General features: G+C 53.5%; 1 protein-coding gene across 6 annotated transcripts in view; it reads left to right on the forward strand.

Moving 5' to 3' along the window:
* Window positions 1–21,819, forward strand: part of ACSF3 (acyl-CoA synthetase family member 3) — a 58,904-nt gene that overhangs the window by 16,457 nt on the left and 20,628 nt on the right. For all 6 annotated transcript variants that reach the window (XR_008993985.1, XM_036924268.2, XM_057492764.1 and 3 more), the window contains exons 4-6: window positions 9,559–9,713; window positions 11,361–11,506; window positions 17,045–17,157. Coding sequence is in view for 5 of the 6 variants with exons in the window: in XM_036924268.2 (XP_036780163.2) it covers window positions 9,559–9,713; window positions 11,361–11,506; window positions 17,045–17,157 (414 nt within the window). In the remaining variant the exon portion in view is untranslated. The remainder of the gene's footprint in view (window positions 1–9,558; window positions 9,714–11,360; window positions 11,507–17,044; window positions 17,158–21,819) is intronic.

A 21,819-nucleotide genomic window follows, 5' to 3' on the forward strand; every position in this document is an offset into this window, starting at 1 on the left:
TGAGCCGCAGCAAGTGCCACGGGGTCTCTGAAGGATGCAGCCCCTCCCCCTACAGTTCTCCACGCACCTGAGGGGCCCAAGGGCCCTTGGCACCACGGAATGCACGCAGGAAGCTGTGTTCTTCTGTCGTCACTTCGAGCCGCTCTGCTGCTCCTCCAGCCCAGCCCGCCCTGCAAGGTTTCCTCAGGAGCTGGGGCTGGGCGGCTGTGGGTCCCCATCACCCCGCACTCTGCATGCTGGGTGTTCACAGGCAACAGGAGCTATGTCTTCAGATTCCCTATAAACAAGGAGAGGGACCCCGTAACTCAGAGCCCCGGAAAGCCTGGGCCAGGACCCACTCCTCACAGCCATCTGGATGTGGAGAGAGTCTGTTTCCCAGTTACTGATTCCAGAGGGACACCAGTGCCCTTTGTAGGTGTGGCAGGGGTGTGGTGCAGGGCCGGCTCGGCAGAGGAAGGCTGAGCCGGGACCTCCCGGTGAACCCAGGCCTTGTCCCCCAGGAGAGCTCTGGCCCCTCCTTGGCCTCGCCCCCCTCTGGCTTCCTAGAGCGTCTCCCAGGATGGCGGGGGATTCAGGGTCCAGCATTAGTGAGTGAGTGGGTGCGTGGTCCCCACTCAGTTTCAGGGGATGAGCATGGCTCCAGGGCCTCTGGCTTTCCATCTGGCCTTGGGCCGCGGGGCGTGCTGACAACAGAGGTCAAAACCCTCTTCAGACCTCTCCGTTCACTCAAATACCCTTGTGACCACCGAGGTTGTGTCACAGGTGAATGGGGGAAAGTCTCTTAAAACCACTTCGGGGTGGTTATTTATCTAGTGAAATGTCACTGTACAGCTCCTCTGAGGCATCACCCCAGATAGATGGCAGTGTGACGGCTGTCCACCTGCCGATCTGTCAGTAGATTGCTTTAAAGTGAGTGAGACGCTGCTCTGCAAAGCCCTGGGTTCGTGCAGGTCGGTCAGACCCAGGGTGGCACCTCCTGTGCTCACAGTTCTGCCTGTGATTGCCAGAGGTGGCGTGTAGCCAGCATGGGCCACGGGGGATTGCTTGGAACATGGGCACAGACCCTCATCCCCGGGGTGGGAAGCCCCACCTGCCGTCCTTGGCGCTCCACCCTTTGAAGACATCTTGCTGGCTTTAAAGCTTGAAAGAATGAACTTTGCTGAATACGTTGTTTGTTGTGGCTTAGATAATCTGAAAATAAGAGTGGATTTTGGACCTGTGTGCAGTCAATAGGGTTAAACCGGCAGGGGTCTCAGACCTGCCCCCAGGGTGTGGGCTCTGTGTGAATTACCCGGCCCCCGAGTGCTCCCCTGTGTCCCCACTGTGGCTACCACCACGTGCATAGCAGTGTCCACTGAGCAGCGAGGGCCCTTGCCTGCTTATGACAGTGGGGTGCTGGAGGTGAGGGCGCAGGGCCGCTCCCTGAGAGGGTCCCGCCGCAGACCTCTGTTGGTGTGCGGCCCGCGCGGGAGTTCTCAGAGCTATGGCAGAACCAAGTCCTGGAACATGACGGTCCGTGAACTCACGAGTTTATATTACGCTGATGACTAGTCAGCCCGCTCTCAGCATTGTTAAACACAGGTACGCCTGCTTTTTGAAAGTTTGTATTACACCATTTTGCTTTTACAAAAGACCCACACGAGTACCTGATATCACTAACTGGAAGAAATATAGAGAGGATTTTGCTTTTACGAAAAAAGGTGAAGAGTGAAAACAACGCTGCGCTGGTTTTGCAGTGAGTTTGGTGGCGAAGCAGCAGGAGGCCCATGGACCCCTCCCCCGGCCTCCGTGCTTCCTGGGACCTTGTGCCCCATTAGCAGGATGTGTCCTGGGGCATCAGAAAAGCCTCAGAGAACTTACTTTTGGTGTCTGGGAATGCTCAAAAAACTTTTCCATGTGAACTAACAATATTGCTGCTTCGCTTTACGCCCTCTCAGCTTATGAAAGGCTTCATAGGCACGCGCTACTTCCAGACCGCGGGGGAGCTGTGTCAGGGTTTTGTCTAAGCTTATATTTAGGAAATCCATGTAAAGCAGTGACCAGGCTTCCGAGGGGTGGCCCGAAACCTGCAATGGCGCCTCAATGGTCTCAGGTCATCCCGCCGAACAGAATGTGTGCTGACGGTAGGGTGACTGTCTGTCTACATCCTGCAGGGCTGACTGACGAGGGGACAGTGGTCTGGGGGCAGGCAGGAAGACGGATGGGCCAGGCACCTGGTGTCACCCCGAAGAACAAGGTATCACTGTTGGTGAGGCTGCCCAGAGCCTGGGTCGGTTCCTTGTCGCAGGTGGCCACTCGTGGAGGAGGCGGCGTCCAGCAGCAGGCTCCAGGTCAGGAGGACTGCAGGGCTGGGCCTCGCTCCTCTCCACCTGCTGGGGTCCCACCCAAGGGGGGCCAGGCCCGCTGAGCACAGTGAGCTGGGCCAGTGGGAGGTGCTCCAGGCCCTGGTCCTCTGGGCCACGGCACCGTGTGCCACGAAGACCATTCTCTGGGGGCCGCGTTCCCACTCAACACCCACCAGTGCATCCTGCTGAGGCACACCCCACCCAGGATACCGTTTCCCTGGGTTAAGCAGACGACTCCCCTCTGGGACCTGAGAAGTCGGCATCTTGTCAAAGTGTCTGTGGGCCGTTTCCAGGCTTGGTGCTGGTACAGGCAGAGTTCAGGCCTTGCAGCTCTGAGCGCAGCCTGGGGGTCAGTGGGACAGAGGTGCTCACATGCCTTAGGAGTCGGCGTGCAGCTGTGTCCTATCTCTGGCCTTTCAGTATGAAGTGTCCTGCCTTGCAGGACCGGTGCACCTAGATGCGCAGAACAGGAGCCATTCGTGAGTGTCATTTAGGACCCCCAACAAGAGGGACCCACTTTGCAGACTGGGCTGCTGCAGCCCTCACCGGGCTCTGCAGTCTTGCAGCGGGTCTCGGTCCTGGCTGCAGGCAGAGCCACGGTGGGGAGACGGGGAGGAAAAGAGGTGCCGGCCCCCACTCTGCTGCACCCCCCATGGGCAGACCCCAGCTCCTCCAGGGCCCCTTGTTTGTAGCCTGGCAGGAGCAGTTGTCTTAGAGCTGTGACAGCTCTTGTCTGCTGCCCCTGAAGTGTTTTCACTGTAACACGTGTGTGCTGAACGACAGGAGGGACGGCTCCTGCTTTAGGGGTCATGCTTCGGGACAGCAGCTGCCCCCTTTGCTGCTTCACGTGAATTCTAAGGACGGCGAGGCCTTCCCAGCTGCGGGCGGCTCCTAGGAGGCAGCACCTGGCTGCACGGCCTCTGTGCTAGTGTCCGTTGCCAGTGCTGATGAGCATAGGACTGGTCAGCACGCTTCACTGGCTGGCCACGTGCTCTGTCCATGCGTCAGCCTCACGTGGGAGGCCTGGCAGGGACCACAGGTCCCCAAAGAAAACGGGCGGCTGACACGGCCCCTCCTCCTCCTCACCTGCCCTGCAGGTGTGAGGGACGCACCCACATGGCGCCTCACGTGGGATGCTGTGCCCTTTGAGTCTGGGGCATTTTGTGCTTTGCCGTTCAAGTGCTCATGGCGACAGGCCAGCCCTTGTGAGCAGAGTGGGGACTGGGCTAGGGTGGGGGTGACGGCAGTGCTCAACAGCAAGGTGCTGGCAAGGTCTGCACGCAGGCCAGCCACACCAGATGCAGGATGGCCACCAAGCTGTAAATGCCACCATGGCCAAGGAGACAGGGCGCCAAGCTGTTCCTCATCAGCCGGGTCAGGGTGTCAGTGCTCCCAGGGGAAGACCAGGTGATGCACGGTGTGTCTGCCTGGCTGCAGTCCTCCCAGAACCCACGCCTTCCTGGTGGCGGGTGGTGGGTGGCAGCAACAGCCTGGCACACCTGTGCTGCTTTAAGTCAGCAGAAAGTGGGATGCCACCCAGAATTCACAGCAAATCCACATTGCAGCTTGGAAGGGACCTGAGGGATTCACTCAAATTAATATTGGGCACGAGAGCACAGACACACCAAAGCTGTCAAGGCCATGGCGCACCTGGCGGGGGAGGGTGGCAGTCAGAGGGCTCGGTCCCCGTGGGTTCCTGCAGCTGCAGCCTGGATTTCCGGCACATTGTCACTTGCTGGGCTCACTACTTTGTGCCTAGTGATTCCGAGCCGCTAGGTCTCATCGCCTCTCCGCGCAGCCGTGGGAGGAAGTGTAGGAAAGTCCACCCTCCCCGTGCCTCCTCATTTCTGCGCACACTTCCTTCCTGTCTGTGCGGCAGGAGGGCAGTGGGAGTGGTGATATACAGGAGCCTCCCCAGTCCTTCCAAATGTTGATACTTAAACATGAATTGTTAACATTTTTCTTGCTAAAAAATAATAGTTCACTTGTCTATAAGGAATTACAGAAAATCAGAGTTTTAAGGGCCTTGGCGAGAGAACCCAGTCTGACCCCTCTTTTCATCATAGTAAAATCTTAAATTATGGAAAGTTTCAGACATCCACAAGAGACAGGAGGGCCCTGCGCCTTGGCCCGGCCTCAGCAGTCACTAACTCAGAGCCATTCTTTTTCTGTAGAAACATCTCCTATCTTGGGATTGTTTTCAGACATCATATGGTTTCAGCGTCTCTAAAAGATAGGGACGTGTTTTCTTAGTCAGTAGCAGCTCTGCCAGCACAGTGGGGTGCCGGGCGAGAACCCCTTATCTCGCCTCGTGATGCCCCAACACTGGCATCACCGACGCCCTTCACGCTTCCAGTTGGGTGGAGTCAGCCCCAAATGACGGCCCTACCTTGTGCCTGATGGACGTGCTGCTCGTGTCACTGCCCATGCAGGCGTCCCTCGGCCTTTTCCTTGCGTTTTGTTTGTTTGCTTAGAAATTCGGCCGTGTGTGCCGTAGGCTCTCCCACAGTCTGCTTTGTGGCCGCACCCCTGTGGCATCACTCGACACGTTACCCTATCCCCTGCATTTCCCCGAAGCTGGGTAGCTGGATCTAGAGGTGTGATAGGATTCAGGGTTTTCGTTTTGCCTTGTTTTCGTGGGAGGAGCTTCAGAGGTAGGTTTGTGTCCGTCCAGCCCCCATCTCGTGCTGTGATGTCAGTGCTCAAGCTGCAGAATCACTGGGGTTCATCAAGTGGGCGGTGCTCTCATAGCTTCTTTTAATTGAGGTATAATTGACATGTGAAATTGTGTGTGCATTAAGTACCTGGTGCATTTGTATCTGTGTGCACATCTGTGTGACAGTCACCACCAGATGAAGGCAGAGAACATTTTTTACACTCTGAATGTTCTCTTGTGCATCTAGTCGGTCCCCCAGCCCCCACCCAGAGGTGACACTAGTGTGGCCTCTGTCCCCATAGGTTAGTTTTACATGTTCTGCATATAAATAGACTTGGCAGTATGTACTCTTTTGTGCTTTTTAGGTCGTACTATTTTAAGATTCATTCTTGCGTTGCCCTGGTGGTAGTCTGTTCCGTTTGTGTGGCTGTGCTGTGCTCCACTGTGTGAAAGGCCACGGCTTGTCCATTCTGCTATTGGAGGACACCGGATGGTTTCCCACTTGGGGACATCATGGATAAAGCTGCTCTAAACATTCTCGTAAAGATATTCCTCGGAACATTTCTCTTGGATCGGTACCGACAGGGCTGGGTACTCATGGGGCTGGACTTATATTTAGTTCTGGGTGAAACTGCCTGAGTTCCCCAAAGCAGTTGCATGATCTATGCTCCCGCCAGCGACGTACCCAAGTTGTGGTCACTCTGGGTCCTATGTACATGTAGTGTCGTCAGCCCCGTGCATTTTAGCCACTTTTGGTGAGTGTGTGTGTGTGTTCCTCTCCTTTGTTGAGGTGTAGGATGTGTCAAGTGAAGCACACAGATCTTAGTTCAGTGTGTCTGCATGAATATACCCTGTAGTGTGTGTGCAGGTCAGAATATAAGATGTCCCTTCACACCAGAAGCTCTCTCAGCTCCTCCAGTTAGCATCCCAGGAGCCATCTGCCCCTTCTGATTTTTGTGCCTTACGTGCCTGCCTATTCCTGAACCTCCCAGGTGGTGTGGTCATAGTGTCGGTGCCTTCTCACGCCTCAGTTCTCTCACTGACGATGGTGTCAAGGTCGTCCCTGCTGTGTGTGTCAGTGGCCACTCCTTGTATCACCAAGCATCACACAGGTCATCCAGTCCCCTGCTGATGAACATTTGGGTTCATTCCAGTTTTGGCTTTATGAATAATGCTGCCCAGAACATTCTCATATATGTCTTTTTGCAGGTATGTGCTTGCATTTTGGGGAATAAGGGGTGTGAATACCCAGGGGTAGAACTCCTGGATCATAGAATCATGTGTGTTAGACTTTATAAGAAACATTTCCAAGTGGCTGTCCATTCTGCGCCCCTGTCGACAGCGTAGGCGAGCTTCAGTGCTCCACACCCTTCCCCACCCTTGGTTGTGTCAGGGTTTTTAGGTTCCAGCCATCGTAATGGGTGTGTAATGCTCCCTTGTTTTGTTATACAATTTGCATGTCTCTGTTGAAGAATGACATTGAGCCTGTCCTTGTGCTTCTTGGTCATTCAAAGGTCTTTTTATCATTGACCTGTGGATGTTCTTTACATATTTTGGACAGAAGGCCTTTGTCAGAAAGACAAGTATGAATCTTTTCCCCCAGGCTCTGGTTTCATAAACCAGTTACTTTTTTAGTAGTGTTTTGATGAAGATAATTTTTAATTTTGATAAATCTAATTTGGAAATAGTAATAGTGGGCATCCTTGGCTTATTCACACTCTTGGGGAAAGCATTAATATTTCACTGTTAAGTGTGTTGTTAGCTGTAGGTTTTTGTAGATACTTTATATCAGCTTGAGGACATTCCTATCTTAGGAATGCTGAGAGTTTTTATTATACAGTGGGTTGAATATTATCAACTGATTTTTCTTTATCTATTGAGATGATCATGTAGAATTCACCAATTGTAAATGATTCAGTGATTTTTTTTTTTTTTTAGTAAATTTGTAGAGTTGTTCAACCATTATCTCAGTCTCCATGCCCAGCCCCTGGTGACCACAGTTCACTTTCTGTCTCCATAGACTTCTTTTCTGGACTTGGTGCATAAATGGAATCATATGATACCCAGTCTCTGTGTCCAGCCTCTTTCACCCTGCAGAGCATCTCTGAGTTATCCCCTCGTGTGGCTGTATCACGTGTCGTTCACCCATTTGCTGTTGGATGGGCGTTTGCATTGTTCCCAGTCTTTGTTAAGAATAACACCGTCGTGAACATTTGCATGTGGACCCTTGTGTGGATGTGTCTCCATTCACCTTACATAGATATATAAGGGAAGAATGGCTAGATTGTACGGTAAGTTTATGTTTAATGTTTTAAGAACCTGCCAAACTGTTTTCCAAAGTGGTTGTATTGTTCACATTCTTGCCATCCGGGTATGAGGGTCACAGTTCATTCGCATCCTTGTCGACACTCATTTATCAGCTTTTGAATCATCGTTGTCGTCATTCTAGAGACACAAAGCGGCGCCTCGTTGTGGCCTCTGTCTGCTGTTCCATGACGACTGATGATGTCAAGCGTTTTTCATGTCACGTTTGCATCCACATGTATTTTTTGGTGAACTGTCTATTCAGATCTTTTCCCATTTTTGAATTGGGTTATTTGTTTTCTTATTATGGAGTTGTAAGAGTTTTTCTTGTATTCTGGGTACAAGTCTTTTATCAGATATATGGTTTGCAAGTATTTTCTCCCAGTCTGACTTGTCTTTTCATTTTCATAATGGTATCTTTTGAAACACACATTTTTAATTTTGAAGAAATCTGTTTTATCAACTTTTTAATTTCATAGATCATGCTTTTGGTATCACATATAAGCAGTCTTTGCCTGACCAAAGGTCATGAAGATTTTCTCCTATGCTTTTTCCTGTACGTTCTATAGTTTTAGCTCATATATTCAGGCCTCTGGTCCACTTCAGGTCACCTCTTGTGTGTGGTGAAGGAAGGATCTGAACTTCATCGTTTTGCATGTGGGTTTGCATTCCAGCTGTTCAGTGCTGTCAGTTGAAAAGATCATTCTTTCTGCCAGTGAGGTGACCTGGCTCCTTTGTCAAAGATCGATTGGCCATGGACACAGTGGTTTGTTTCTGGATTGTCCTCCGCTCCCATGACCTGTGTGTCTGGTCTTATGCTATGATCCATGCTGTGTTGATCACTATTGTGTCAGGCTAAGTTTTGGAGTTGGGAGATGTGAGTCCTCCACCTTTATTCTTCCTTTTCACACTTGTTTTGGCTCTTCTGGGTCCTTTGCCTTTCCTTGGAAATTTTAGGGCCAGCTTGTTGATTTCTGCCAAACAGAGCTTTCTGGCGTTTTGGGGAGGAAGGCACTGAAGGTGTAGTTCAGCTTAGGGAGAATCGGCATCTTAACAATATTAAGTCTTCTGCTCCAGGAACACGGGCGTCTCAGCGCTCCCTCGGCTTCCTCTTCTGCCACCACAGTCACCACCCGTTACATCGCTTTCTGTCGTCCACGCCACGTGCGCCCTGTCCTCTCCTTCCTGTTCTTCAGATCGTCTCCATCGACGTGCATCTGACTTCTTGTGTCTTTTCTTCTGCTGCAGCTAGTCTGCTAAGTCTGTCCAATTAATTTCAGATAGTATATTTACAGTTTTATAACGGTTATTTTTTACAATTCCACTTCTCTGATGAAATCCTTGATTTTCCCTCATTTTGTTCATTTTTTCTTCTAAATTTCTTACCCTATTTATCAGAATCACTTTAAATCCCTTGTCTGGTAATCCCAACATCTGGATCTTTAAGGTCTGCTTCTGTTGATTTTTTTTTTTGTAATCACGGGTCCCATTTTTCTGTTTCCTTACATGCTTTATAATTTGAAGGGGAGACCAGTCATTGTCTTTAAAATAGTGATGTCATTTCTCCTGAGCGAGGCGTGTCTTCCTCTGCAGCAGTCGAGGCGAGGAGCCCATTACTCCCGTCCAGCTGGGAGTGGGACCGCAGTGCCTGTTCCCATTCACCCTGGGCTCCAAATGCAGCAGGGCATGTTCTGCTCAGGGTTCAGGGTGTCGAGTGCCCGGGCCACGGGCTCCCCATTCTCCATCCTGACAGTGGGCTCACCTGGCGGCACTGCAGTGAAGAACGAGTGTGACTCGCCAGCTTTTCTTGAAGATTAGGGTAACACAAAAGCATTTTAACTGGTGAGACACTTGGAGCATCCTTATATTAAAAAACAAGAAACATCTGTTTATGGGGTAAAATACAAAACTCCCCTGATTTTTCTGGTAAAACAAAGTGTCATCCATCCCATCTGTTGCTCACCCATGGGAGCCTGGCACTGTGCTGACTCTCAGGCGCAGGGGGGCACGTCTGTCCTGACAGCAGATCCCAGGCTGGAGCCTTCCTCCTCCTCACAGGTCACCCCTGCGGCCGGACGTGGCTGTCTCCCGGCCCAGGGAGTGGCCCCTTGCGATGGGAGCTGCTGACGGGCCCTTTAACACCCAGGAAGAGGACAGGCCTCTGCCCAGAGCACCGCTCCTGCAGCAGAGGTGTTTGCAGGCCTCTGTGAGCTCCCTGGCCTTTTGGCTGTATGCTTCCTTTCTTCTTTTCAGGTTTGGGAAAAGTTCTTAAGTCCTGAAACCCCACGGATTAATGTATTTATGGCCGTGCCCACAATATACAGCAAGTTGTTGGATTACTATAACAAACACTTCACCCAGCCTCACGTCCGGGATTTTATACGTGCAGTTTGTGAAGAAAAAATTAGGTAAATGAAAACAGTCCACCTTCCCATCCAGAAAGTTTTAAAGATCAGCAAATGTAACTTATTTTTAATAAATCCATTCTACTAAGTTTCAGGAAGCAGTGTTTTAGGAATATGCCTGTCTGTGCTCTTTATCATATCCTCCCTGTATCCGTCTGTGTTCTACTCCTCTGTGTCTGTGTGCGTGTCTGTATTCTGTACCTGTCCATACTCTGGGTGTCTGTCCTTCTACAGTGGTGTCAGGATGAGGGTGAGGACAGCAAGCTGACCTTGCCCCTGTCCTTCCTGGCCCCACACCTACCCAGCTCTGGCCTCCCCTGCCTGCCGTGTCCCGCTGTGCCACTTCCCTCCTCCGTGCTCCAGCTCTCAGAGCCCTCCCTGTCGCTGGCACCATGGCTCTTGCCATGCTCCCCACAAATCCCCATTCAGACGCCCCCCTCAGAGGCACGGAGTCTTGGGGTGAAGCCTGCTCTGCCCTCTCCTTGAACTGTAGGCCCTGACCAGCTTCTGTCCTGCTTTTTGCCGGAGGGGACTCAGAGGGCTCAGCCCCGAGTGAGCAGCATAGCACCTGCTCGCCTGCTGGTGGCTGTTGGAGATGCTGCAGGCCGCATCTGTGACAGAACACCTGTAACACCACTGTGCGCAGGCGACTGGGCACGTGTGAGTTCAGCGGCCTTCATGCAGTCTGCATGCAGGCACCCACGGCCTCCTGGCCACCCCGCATGTCTGATTCCTGGCCCTTAGTACAGCCCAGGAAGGTCACCTTTGTCTCCCAGAGAGAATTCTGGATTGTCCAAGACACACATTTGGCCTCATTGTAGTTCTGCTCCCACCATCCTTGGCTCCGTCTGATGTGGCCTGCAGCCTGCCATCCCCCTGCCCACACTTCATGAGGCATTGCAGAGTGGGGCACCTGGTGCCGGAGGTTTCCAGTGCAGGCACCAGTACCAGAGGGGGAGCACATTCTACCCAAGTCCACAGACCACGAGCAGAGAGGGAGTCAGGGAGATTTCTGGGCGACAGAGGCCCTCAGACCTCACCATCCCGGCTCGTAGTGGGGAGAGTCCTTGTGGGTCGCGGGCCCTGGCGAGGACGTGCAGGATGTGTTGCTGCTCTGGAGCCAGGAACAGCAGCGTCTTCTCTCCACACACGGTGCTTTAGTGACACGGTGACGCCACAGCAGCCAGGTGCTCTCGGGTTCCTGTCACGAGCCCACCGGCACAAGGCCGGGGAAGCTCTGCATCCCTGCTGTGGCAGGTGTGACCGGGGGCCAGCTCCTGCCGTCTGCCCCTCTGTGCCTCACATCTGATGGCGTTTTATCAGTGAACTCAGTTCTGTTGCTGCACTCTTACTATTATTGCTGTTACGTAGGGTTGTCTGTGGGCAACACGGTGATTATCTGCAGATGGTCGCCAAAGACCCTGAAATCATTTCTTTTTCCTCAATTACCCATCCTTTTGAAGAAGATTGACATTTCAAAATACACCCCATAAATGATTTTCAAAGAAAAAAGTTCAGTTTTAGCCCAACTGTAGTTTTTATCGTGGATTTTAGTGATGTTGACTGAAAAACAGTTTACGTTGTCTGTCTCTGTGCTGGGAGGTGCCATCATCTCTGAGAAGCTGAGGTCGCCTCTGGTGTGCCCGCTAGGTTGATGGTTTCAGGATCGGCCGCCCTGCCCCTGCCTGTGCTGGAGGCCTGGAGGAACGTCACAGGCCACACCCTGCTGGAGAGGTACGGGATGACAGAGATCGGCATGGCCCTGTCCAACCCCCTGACCACGGCTCGCTTGCCAGGTATGAGCTGTGTCCCCTCCCTCTGCTCGGGGCCTCTTGGGGCCAGTGAGTGGACGTTGCTGCCTTGCTGGGCCAGGAGAACCTTCCTGGGGTGCTGGGCAGGCAGCTGTGGTCCGTCCCCTCTGGGCACTCACTTTTCTACCCAGTGGCCAGCCATGGACAGGACAGAGAGGTGTTCTTTAGGCCATGTCCTTCCTGGCAGCCTGAAAAGGGGACGCGTGAAAAGAATGGCACCACCAGGACCCGCGTGCTCAGCAGAGCCGGCAGGGTCCTGTCACTCCCAGTACCTTTGGGGCCCTGCCTCTGTCTGTGCCACGCTGGCTACGGCAAGAGCCTCCTAGAGCCACGCAGGGCTGGGGACAGCAGGCGGAGTAGGGTGAGGGGGCCTAGCGCCTGCGTGCAGTGACCTGCACCACCTGGCCGCCTGCTGTTCTCGATGGGTTCCTTCCACTGGTTCTCCCACCCAGCCCTCTCCGAGGCGTTCCCCTGTGACATCGGTCCTTGGCGGGAAGTGTGCAAGCTGGGCCTGGGCCGGAGAGGGGGTGTTCTGTTCCATCCCCCTTTCCAGTTCTCATGACAGGCTCCTCCAGTTTGTCTGAAACACTAGAGAAAGTGCAGCAGCTCTGCAGCTGTGACAGCGCCCGTACATCCATTCTTCCTGCTCACACAGTGAGGGCCATCCTCATGTTCAGTTCTAGCGTTTCAAAACCTGGTTGTGGAACCACTGTCACTTTCAAGGTAGAGAGTTTAATTGCCTTCTGGAACCTTCCCCTCTCCCGAGGTCAGCACTGCCACCTCCCCAGGGCCAGGCGAGCACATACCTAATTTCTCTTCCTGTGGTTGTGCATTTTCTGGAACGTCACACACGAGTCCTATGGTATGTGGTCTTTCGGACGACGTAGTGGAACTTGTCTGAGACTAATCTGTGTTGCTTCCGCTCATTGCTGTCGTGTGGACAGGCCCCTGCATGTAACCCTGCTCACTGGCTGCAGGAGACTGGGTTATTTCTTGTGGGCAGTTACCAATACAGCTGTTGTAGACGTTTGTGGGGATACATGTCTCACTTCTTGTGGGTGAACACGTGGGCAGGGTGTGGCTAGGGCAGATGCTTAGCTTCCGGGAAGCTGCAGACTGTCTGCGGAACAGCCCCTGACCTGGGGTCTTACCCCACTGACAGATGAGGAGACAGGGCATTGAGAAGTCACTCCCCTGAGCCAGGCAGCTGGCGAGCAGTGGTGCAGACATTCACTCCATTAGACCTGAGACACCCACTTTGCCAGAAGCACAGCAGACAGCATAATATGGAGGAAAGAGAAGAGGGAAAGGTGGGCAGGGAACCTTGTGGGCCTCACTCACAAGAGCAAACATCAGGCTGAGAAGCCAAGCCCTGGAGCCAGGATGGGGAGCCGGCAGAGGCTGTGTGGGGACCGTCCACAGGCAGAGGCCCCTGCTGGGACTCACGCTCGGATGGCGGAGGCAGAGCCCAGGGGAGCCAGGAGAGCAGCCAGTCTGGACAAAGGCACCCTAGAGGATGTCCAGACTCCCTCTCAGGATGGCGGAACCCCAGGACTCTGACCCCCGAGGCTCACTGGGCAGGACATCGGAGAGCACAAACTCTTGATTATTAATTAAGCTGCAGCTCTTAGTTGGCCTCAGAGACCACAGAGAAGATCAGACCCCAGGGCACAGCCTCTCTCCTGCACACAGTCAGATACCCCTGGAATCTGAGAGCCCTCTGGTTCTTTGTGTCAGAAAAAAGTAAAGTAGCCTCGGCACGAACTTCAGAGAGCAACAGGAGAGTCCCTGCGACCTCCGCACGTTGTTTCTGGGGAAATCAGGCTGAGGTTTCTTGGCTCTGGGGCTCGTCCTGGTGGAGGCTCTGGGCTCATGCTGGACCAGCCCGTGTCCCCTCCCTCCCCACGCTGGGCCCCACGCCTGTCCTGGCCAGGCGTCCTCTTTGCCAGCCCTCCTGTCCTGCTCATGGCCCCTGAGGGCTGCTCCTACCGGCATCAGAAGACCCCAGGATACATTTAAAGGTTCTCAAAACCTGATGGGCACGGAGGGCAAGGTCACCCTCAGAGGAGGGACTCACTGCGTGAAGGAGGGACGTTTGCCTTGTGCTAAGCTTTGGGTGGGATCCTCTGATCCTTCATTCCCTGCATCCTGGTTACTGGTGAAGGGCGATGAATAATTCATGACCAGCCCTGCTGGGCCTAATCACCCGCTAATTGGAGGTTGAGATCAGAGGCGCTAATGGGCCCTGCAGCGACTGCATGGAGCTTTGACAGGAGCTCCAGGACCTTATCAGCCTGTTTCCATTCTCTGGGGACCAGCTGCAGTGGCCTCACTGCCCAGACGCTGGACAGAGCCACAGGCCGATCAAACTCACCTCGGAAGAGCTGACAGCTGTTCTGAAGGCAGTGCAAGAGCCACATGCACTTCTGACCATAGCCAGCACTGCTTCCCAGGTGGACACTAGGAGGGCACTGTCCCCGTGCTAGGATGGTGCTGTCCACGTGGGCAGGAGGGCGCTGTCCACAGGGGCAGGAGGGCGCTGTCCACGTGGGCAGGAGCAGCTGCTGCCCCTCTGACCCTGCTCTGCTCTGCCAGCTTGAGGGTGGCGGGTGGGAGCTGCAGGGCTCTGTGGCTGGCCCACCCCTGGCCGTAGTGTCCTCTGTGTGCAGAAGAAGCTTTAACATGTCTCAGGCCTGTAACACCCCGTCACTGTTTCTTCCTGGAGACATTCTCCTGTGGCGTCTGGGACACTGTAATTAATTACCTCAAGTGCTTTCATTACAGGTCTTTGTAAGGCTGTAACTTTTACCCTTGATGGAAGAAAGGGCTAAACAGACAGACAGGAGCACGAGGAGCCAGACGGTCTCTCCCTTTTTAAAAACTACGAAGGAGAAATCAGTGGGTTGTAGGGGGAGGCTGAGGCTGGTGGCGGGAGGCTGGCCTTCCAGACTCCCTGTTGCGGGAGGAGGGGGGAGGACGGGACAGGTGCCCTTTCCTGGCACAGAGCTCCTAAGACCCCGTAGCTTCCTCAGAGGTGAGAGGGGAAGATGTCTTCGGCCTCCAACCCCCCGGCCTCGGTAAGGAGAGAGGCCGGAGGCCGGGCAGAGCACCAGAGGCCGTGACCCGGTCAGTCAGGCCCACACAAGGTGTCCCACGGAAGCCTCACCAGTGCCGCTGAGCAGGGGGAGGTGTGGGAGGTGCTCCTGGAGAGCGGGGCTCCCGGGCCCCCGCCTCGCCCCGGACGCCTCTTCCCTCTGCCGCTCCTCAAGGGCGTCTTGCTAATAAACTGGAAACCTGGTGCCTGAACTGGTTTCCTGGGTTCGTGAGCCACAGTAGCAAATTAATTGAATCCCAGGAGAGAGGGTCATGGGAGCCTCTGATTTGCAGCCACGCGGGACGGAAGTCATGGTGCCTGAAGAGGGAGGGGCGGTCTTCTGGGAATGGGCTCTCAACCTTGTCCACACGCCCCCTAAGAGCTGCTGCCCAGGTCAGGAGCCCTTGTCCCGGCGCCTCCCTGTGGTCCCGGGGCCTGGGGGGGCCTCTCTTCCCTCCCGGGGCGAGCACAGGGCCCACGCTTCTGGGGCCGTGGGGCTCTCTGAGCGGACCTGGGGCCTGAGCAACTGTCACGCAGCCCGAGACAGGCGGAGAAGAGCGGCCGTGAGTCAGGTGCCCGGCCCCCTTCAGATTCTGGAGTCAGGTGCAGCGCCTCCTGCCTGGTGGCTTCCGGTCAGTTCCTAGAACTTATCCGTGGCTGGTACTTGAAGTCCTAGCTGACCAGTGTCAGAGGGAATGAATCCACTCACAGTGCTAACCATTTCCCAGCATCAGGTAACCACCCTGCGCAGCACTGCCTTGCCCGTCCAAGCAGCAGGAAGCTGCCCGGTGACACAGGCACGATGTCAGCTCTGCGGGCCTGGGCGCCATGTGGGTGGTGGGCGGGTCAGCGTGGCCTGGGGGAAGCGCCGTCCTGCACGGTGTCAGCCACCCACACCCAGCCTTTCTCTTCCACGCTTCACCTGCCCACCTCCCCTGAAACCTTTGTTCTGTCACACACACGCGCCTTGTCAGTGTGACCACACGCCGGAGTCTCTTAAGGGTTAAACCCAGGGCAGCCTGCTGAAGTCTGACCATATATACGAGCAGCTGGGGGCACCCTGAAGGCTTTGGCCCTGGCCCAGGTGGGCATCCCAGCAGCGGCCCCGGCCTGTCCTGATCAGACACTGAGGTCCAGGGAGGAGCAGTACGGACAACTGGGGTTGAACCTGTCCCAGGAGAGAGGCCTGCACAGAAAGGGGAGCCGTGTCCAGGAAGGACAGGGCCCTGGAGGTTGGGGAGCTGTGGCCAGTGTGTAGGATGGCCTTGGTCCTGGCGCCCAGGCGTGTGCCAGGCGGGGCAGCAGCATGGCTGGCCAGGTCAGGGCTGTGGTCAGGCCTGGCTCTGCACTTGACCGGTTCCCATCTCTGGGCCTCGTGTCTCGTCTGCACGCCAGGCTGAGACCCCCGCCTCCAGGCTGGCTGGAGTGTCGAGGGTCCTGGCGCCATGCAGCACCAGGAAGCCTCTGGAGCCGGCACATCTGTAGGGAAGGTGGTTTAGTGGTTGCTGGGAGACCGGGGGTATAGGGCATGAATGCTGATGGGCACAGATCTCCTTCCAGGATGGAAATTTCTCTAACTAGGTAGTGGTGGTGGCTGCACAACATTGTGAATGTATGAAATGCCATGGAATTGAATTGTAATGATTAATTGATGTGGATTTCAATTTAACTTTTAAAATCTTGGGAAGAAAAAAGAAGGAAGGGCTGGGAAGGTGCTGGTCCCTCTGCTTCCCACTGGGACAGACACAGATTCTTGACCAGAGTCGAGGTCATGTCTCCAGGGCGTGGAACAGCAGAGAGCTCACTGGCTACAGGCCTGAACCTCACCCCTGAGAACCTCAGGCTCAGGGAGTACGAGGGGGACAGGGTGGTGCCTTTCTAGCAGATCCCACAACCCTGAGCGGAGTGTGCAGCTCCCGAGCCGGCTTCCCAGGACGTTACCCCATGTCAGCCCCTCATCGGCTGTGGCAGCGAGGGCTGTGGCTGGTTGGGGGCACAGCCAGGCCACCCCCACTCCCTGCCTAGTAAGTGACAAGAATGCTGGTGGTAGTCTCCCCAGCCGTGGGAGTCCACACCCACCACCTGCCTTCCCGCATCAGCCCCTCTAGGGCTTTTCTGCCCGGGGTACCCCACTGCCCTCACTTCTCTGCCAGGTGCTGCTGTAAAAGTGGCCGTGGTCCCTGTGGCCCTCTGCATGCTGGGACGCCTCCCGAGATGCCTGAAGGTGTTGGCAGCACTGGAAGCCGGCCTTCGTGCTCTCAGGAGCCCAAGCACCCCCAGTGTGCACCACGTGGGGCTCAAGTCTTGGCCCTCGGGTCTCCCCCATGCATGATGTCCTGGTGGGATGCGAACACCACAGGGTGTAGTCCTCTTCTTTGGAGTCCCTCTGCCCCTGTCTGCTTTCCTCTCCTGTTTCTTTTTCCTTGCAGGGTCTGTAGGGACGCCACTGCCAGGCATCGAGGTGCGCATTGTCTCAGAAAACCTGAAGAAGGAGGGCTGCCCCTACATCCTCCACGCAGAAGGGAATGAGAAGGAGACCAAGGTGGGCCCCCTTTTCATGGCTGACAGCACGTGGTGTCGCATAGCTGTGACCACCCAGCAGACCAGTCATAGGGGCTGGAGGGTTTCTCTGCTCGGAGGTGAAGCCCCACACTTGGGGAGCACCCCTCCTGCATGATGGGTGCTGGCTGGCATTTCCTGAGGGCACCACTTGTGGTTCCAGGCACTGCTGGTTCTGTGGGCAGCGGGGAGCCAAGGCCTGGCTGTACCAGACCCGGCCCCGGCACCCTGCCCACTGGGCACACCTGGAGACAGGGCACAACCACCTTCCTAAGGATGGCCAGGTTAAAGCAGAGGGTGCGAGCAGCATCAGTTAAAAGGCTGTGCTGCAGGACCCTGGCGCCCAAGAGCAGACCCTGACCCTGAAGGCAGTGCGGCTGGTCCCCCAGCCCCTGGAGGCCCCTGGCGGGTTCACCCTGTAAGTGGAGGTGGCCCATGTCTGCCGAGTCACTGGTAGCTCACTCTTAGCTTCTGTGTTATTCCAAAACTGACAAAAAAGAAGAAGAAAACATTTTAGGACCTACTGATCTGCTTATCACAGAGAACAGAAGTTGGAGAAGAGTCTAGGGGTTGGCGGGAACCAGCTGTGATGTAAAGGACGTGGTTCCCCCCAGCTGGCGTCCGTCCGCGCCGCCGTGCGGTTGGTTCTGCCCAGGGAGGCTGTAGAGGCAGGAGCGGCTAGTCCTCATCTCAGCCGTTCTCTTCCCGCCGAGCTCGGTCGCCAGCCCTCCCCCGGCTCTGCCCCACGCCTGGGCGGGGAGGGGCCGCGGACTGGCTTCCACAGGCCAGGGGGGCTGAGGAGGTGCTGCTGGATGTCTTAGCAAAGGGGGGCGGTGGGGTGCCTGGGCGGTTTTCAGCATGACTTCATGAAAGTGTCCGAATGGCATCAAGAATAGTGTCTTGCCCCCAACTTGCCTGAAATAGAAAACCAGCGGCCGCTGCGAGCACCTTGGCAGAGGCGGCGGCAGCTGCCCGCGGGCCGCCCGGCCCTGTGCATGTCGGTCTGTGTGCTTATATCCCACAGGTCGCTTAGGCTCTGTGCATTTTTCTTCGGTCATTTTTCTGTCTATTCCCCAGACTTGACTATTTTTATTGTCTTATCTTCAAGTTCTTCCTACTCACATCTATCTAATGAACTTTTTCATTGCATTTATTGTACTTTTCAGCCCTAGAATATCTTTTTAGGTTTTCTCTTTTCATTAATACATCCATTTTGCTCATACGTGTGTTCTTGACTTTTTCACATGTTTCTTTAATTCTTTGAGCATCTTTAAGACAGTCGTCCAGGATATCTGCCATTCTTTTTCAGAGACAGTTTCTGCTGACTTACTCTTTTCCTTTGAATGAGCCATTCTTCCCTGTTTCTTTGTATGCCTTGTGATTTTTTGTCGAACAGTGGGCATCCGAATGTGACAGTGTAGTAATAGTGGGAATCAGACCCTCCCCTTCTCCAGCATTTGCTGTTCTGTGTATTTGTTTGTTTTGCTGCCTGGTGTCGGCTGTCTCAGTGCTGGCAGGCGGCCCAAGGTACAGGCTTAAGGTTGTCTTATGTCTTCTCTGTGCCTTTCCTTAGGCTTGTGCTGTCACTGTCTGGTTTTCCATGAATGTGCAGTTGTTTTTGATTGTCCTAATCTTAACGTCCGGCTCCCAAAAGTGGAAAAGCAAAAAATGACAGTGGGGAGGGAGGGCAGTAGTCCTACCCCTGAAAGTCAACAGTGGGGGAGGTACAGCAGTGCCCACCTGTCTTTCTGAACCTCTATGGTTAGAAACAGAAACCAGAGCATAGATCCCTGGTATCTGGGGGACAGGGTCCTTTTGGCCCAGCCTGGCTCCCACAAGCTGTGTGCGAGCTGCTCAGGGATCACATGCATGGCTGCCTGCCATGGGGCTGGGGTGGGGATGTGTAACTGCCTCTGTGCAGAGAACTGAACAGTCTGCCATCCAAGCCTGCCCCTAGGAGCCGCAAACCTCTAGCAGATCCCTGAGCTCCGTGACGGTGCCGTCAGGCATTCTGGCCATGCAGCTGTTACCTCGGGGTGGGGGAGACGGATTCCTGTGCTCCTACATCTTTCCCTTGGGGGGCTCATTTCCCTACTGTTGAGTTCTTTGTCGGATATCTGATCTGCAAATATTCCCTCCCAGTCTGTGGCTTGCCTTTTCATTCTCTTGTATTTCATAGAGCAGAAGTCTTAATTTTGATGAAGTCTGTTGTTCTTCTCTTATGGATCACACTTTTGGTATTCTCTCTCAGAATTCTTTGCCTAACTCCAGTTCCCAAAGATTTACTCCTAGGTTTTCTTCTGAAAGTTTTATAGTTCTACAGTTTATATTTATATCTTTATGATGCATTTTGAGGTAATTTTTGCATACTATGTGAGGTTTAAGTGAAGATTCTTTTGTGTGTGTGTGTGTGTGTGTGTGTGTGTGTGTGTCCACTTGTTCAAAACTACTCTTTGCTGGAAAGACTACCCTTTGTTCATTGTATCACCTTTACAACTTTGTCAAAAATCAAGTGCACATATCTGAGCAGGTCTTCATGTAGGTCACATGTCCTCCCCCATTGATCTCTGTACCTGTTCCTCTGCCAGATGCCACTGTACTGATGACTGTGGCTTCATAATCAGTCCCAAAATTATGTCATTCCACAAACTTCACTCTTCTGGTTCAAAGTTATTTAGCTACCCTGTTTCTTTTGTACCCATGGCAATTTTATAAATAGTTTGTCTTTATGAAATCAATTTAATGCAAAAAATCACATTAACTCTATAGATCCATTTGGGGGGAATCAGCATATTTTCTATGATGAGTTTTCTGCTCTGTGTATACAGCTCGTCTCTCCTTGTATCAGGTTCGCTGTGTGTGTGTGTGTGTGTGTGTGTGTGTGTGTTTCAGCACACTGACCCTATACATTTCTGTTGGATTTATACCTAAGTATTCCTTCTTTTTCTTTTCTCCTTCTATTCCTCCTCCTCCATTTCCTCTTATTTTTCAACTGTTTTAAGTGTAGAATTTTTTGTTTATGATTGCTCATTGCTAGTATACAGAAATACAATTGACTTTAGTGTGTTGGCTTCATATTCTTTAGTAACCTTGATAAATCCACTTACTAGTTTTAGGGTTTTTTCGTTGCAGATTCCTTATAATTTTATACATATACAATCATGTTTTCTGCCAATAGGAACAGTTTTCTTTCTTTCTAATCTGTATGATTTTCATTTCTATTTTTTGCCTTATTGCCCCAAGTAGGATTTCCAGTATGAGATCAAATAGTGACTTGTGGTTATGCTTGTCTTGTTTCTGATCTTATGGGAAAAGTGGTTTGACCTTTTACTCTTAAGCATTAGCTGTAGGCTCATTTGTAGATGCCATTCTATTTATTTCTCTGTTGTTCAGATCAGGCACTTTCTGTCGATCTCCAAGTTCCCAGATTCTTCTTCTGTGGTCTCCATTCTGCTACTGAGCCCATCTAGTGAATTCTTCTTACTCATTTTTCAATTCTAAAATTTCTATTTCTGCTTTGTATCTTTTCTCTCCTGAGACTTTCTGTTTTTTCATTTATTTCCAAGAGTGTCTGCCTCCACTGGTTCAAGCACTTTATGTGCTTTAACGTCTTTGCTGGGCCCTCCCCAGGTCTGTGCCGTCTGCTGTTGTCCTGCACTGGGGTCTTTTCTGCAGGAGCTGACATTTTCCTGGCTCTTTGTGTGCTGAGTAATTTTGTGTCCTAGACATTTTTAATGTCATGAGACTCCAGACCTTGTTTACTTCGTGGGGAATTTGACGTCTTTGTTCTGCTGTTAGCAGGTGGCTTAAGTCTGCAAGTTCTGACTTTTCTCTGGGGTTAGATTCCCTGTCAGTTCATTTTCAAAGCCTTTGTCTTGCTTTGCATACCTGCCCTGCAGGTGTGCCATCCTGTGGCTAGTCTCACCTTGGCAGTGGAGCAGATAAAGGGTAGCAGTGGAAAAATCAGTGAAATTCAAATAAAGCCTGTTGTTTAGTTGAAAAAGCACATACAAGCCTCCTCAGAAGTCTGGCGGCAGCAGACTGGCTGGGCCCAGACCGCGCAGCCCAGCCGCCTTTCGGGTGTCCCCCTCCCTCCCGGGGCCGGGCCAACAGCTCAGCAGCAGGACTCGGGGAGCAGGCCGCCACCGCCCTTCGCCCTGCGTCCGTCCCAGGGAAGCTCAGACTTCCAGTCCTCGATCAGGTGGTTTTATAGCCCATTTCAAAGGGTCTCTGATTTTTAAAAAGCGGGGATGATTCTTCCTCCAATAAAGTTGATTCCAAATGGGAGTTGATGAGCTAAGTAAGACTAGGGTGTCACTTGATGTCTTGGTTCAGGCACGTCTGCAGATTCAGAATAACGCAGCCAGCGTGAAGCCGGCAGCAGCTTCCCCGAGGCCCCTGGCACCCACTGGGTGCCAGATCGTGAGCTCACCTCAGGGCACCACGGAAGCCCCTACTCAGCGTCTTGTAAAGTCCAGCCTCCCCGCAGCTCCTCGCTGTGCTCACGGCAGAGAAGCACTGAAATCCCTCCTTCCTGGGACCGGGTGCACCTTGTGGCCCCCCTGGGCGCCCAGGGTTGCGTGGAGCCCTCCTGTCTTTGTCAGCTGCTGTCACCTTCCTTTTCACCGAGCAGAGTGACCAGCCC

Source organism: Manis pentadactyla, chromosome 15, assembly GCF_030020395.1.
Source record: "Manis pentadactyla isolate mManPen7 chromosome 15, mManPen7.hap1, whole genome shotgun sequence".
In the NCBI taxonomy this organism is placed as follows: Eukaryota; Metazoa; Chordata; class Mammalia; order Pholidota; family Manidae; genus Manis; species Manis pentadactyla.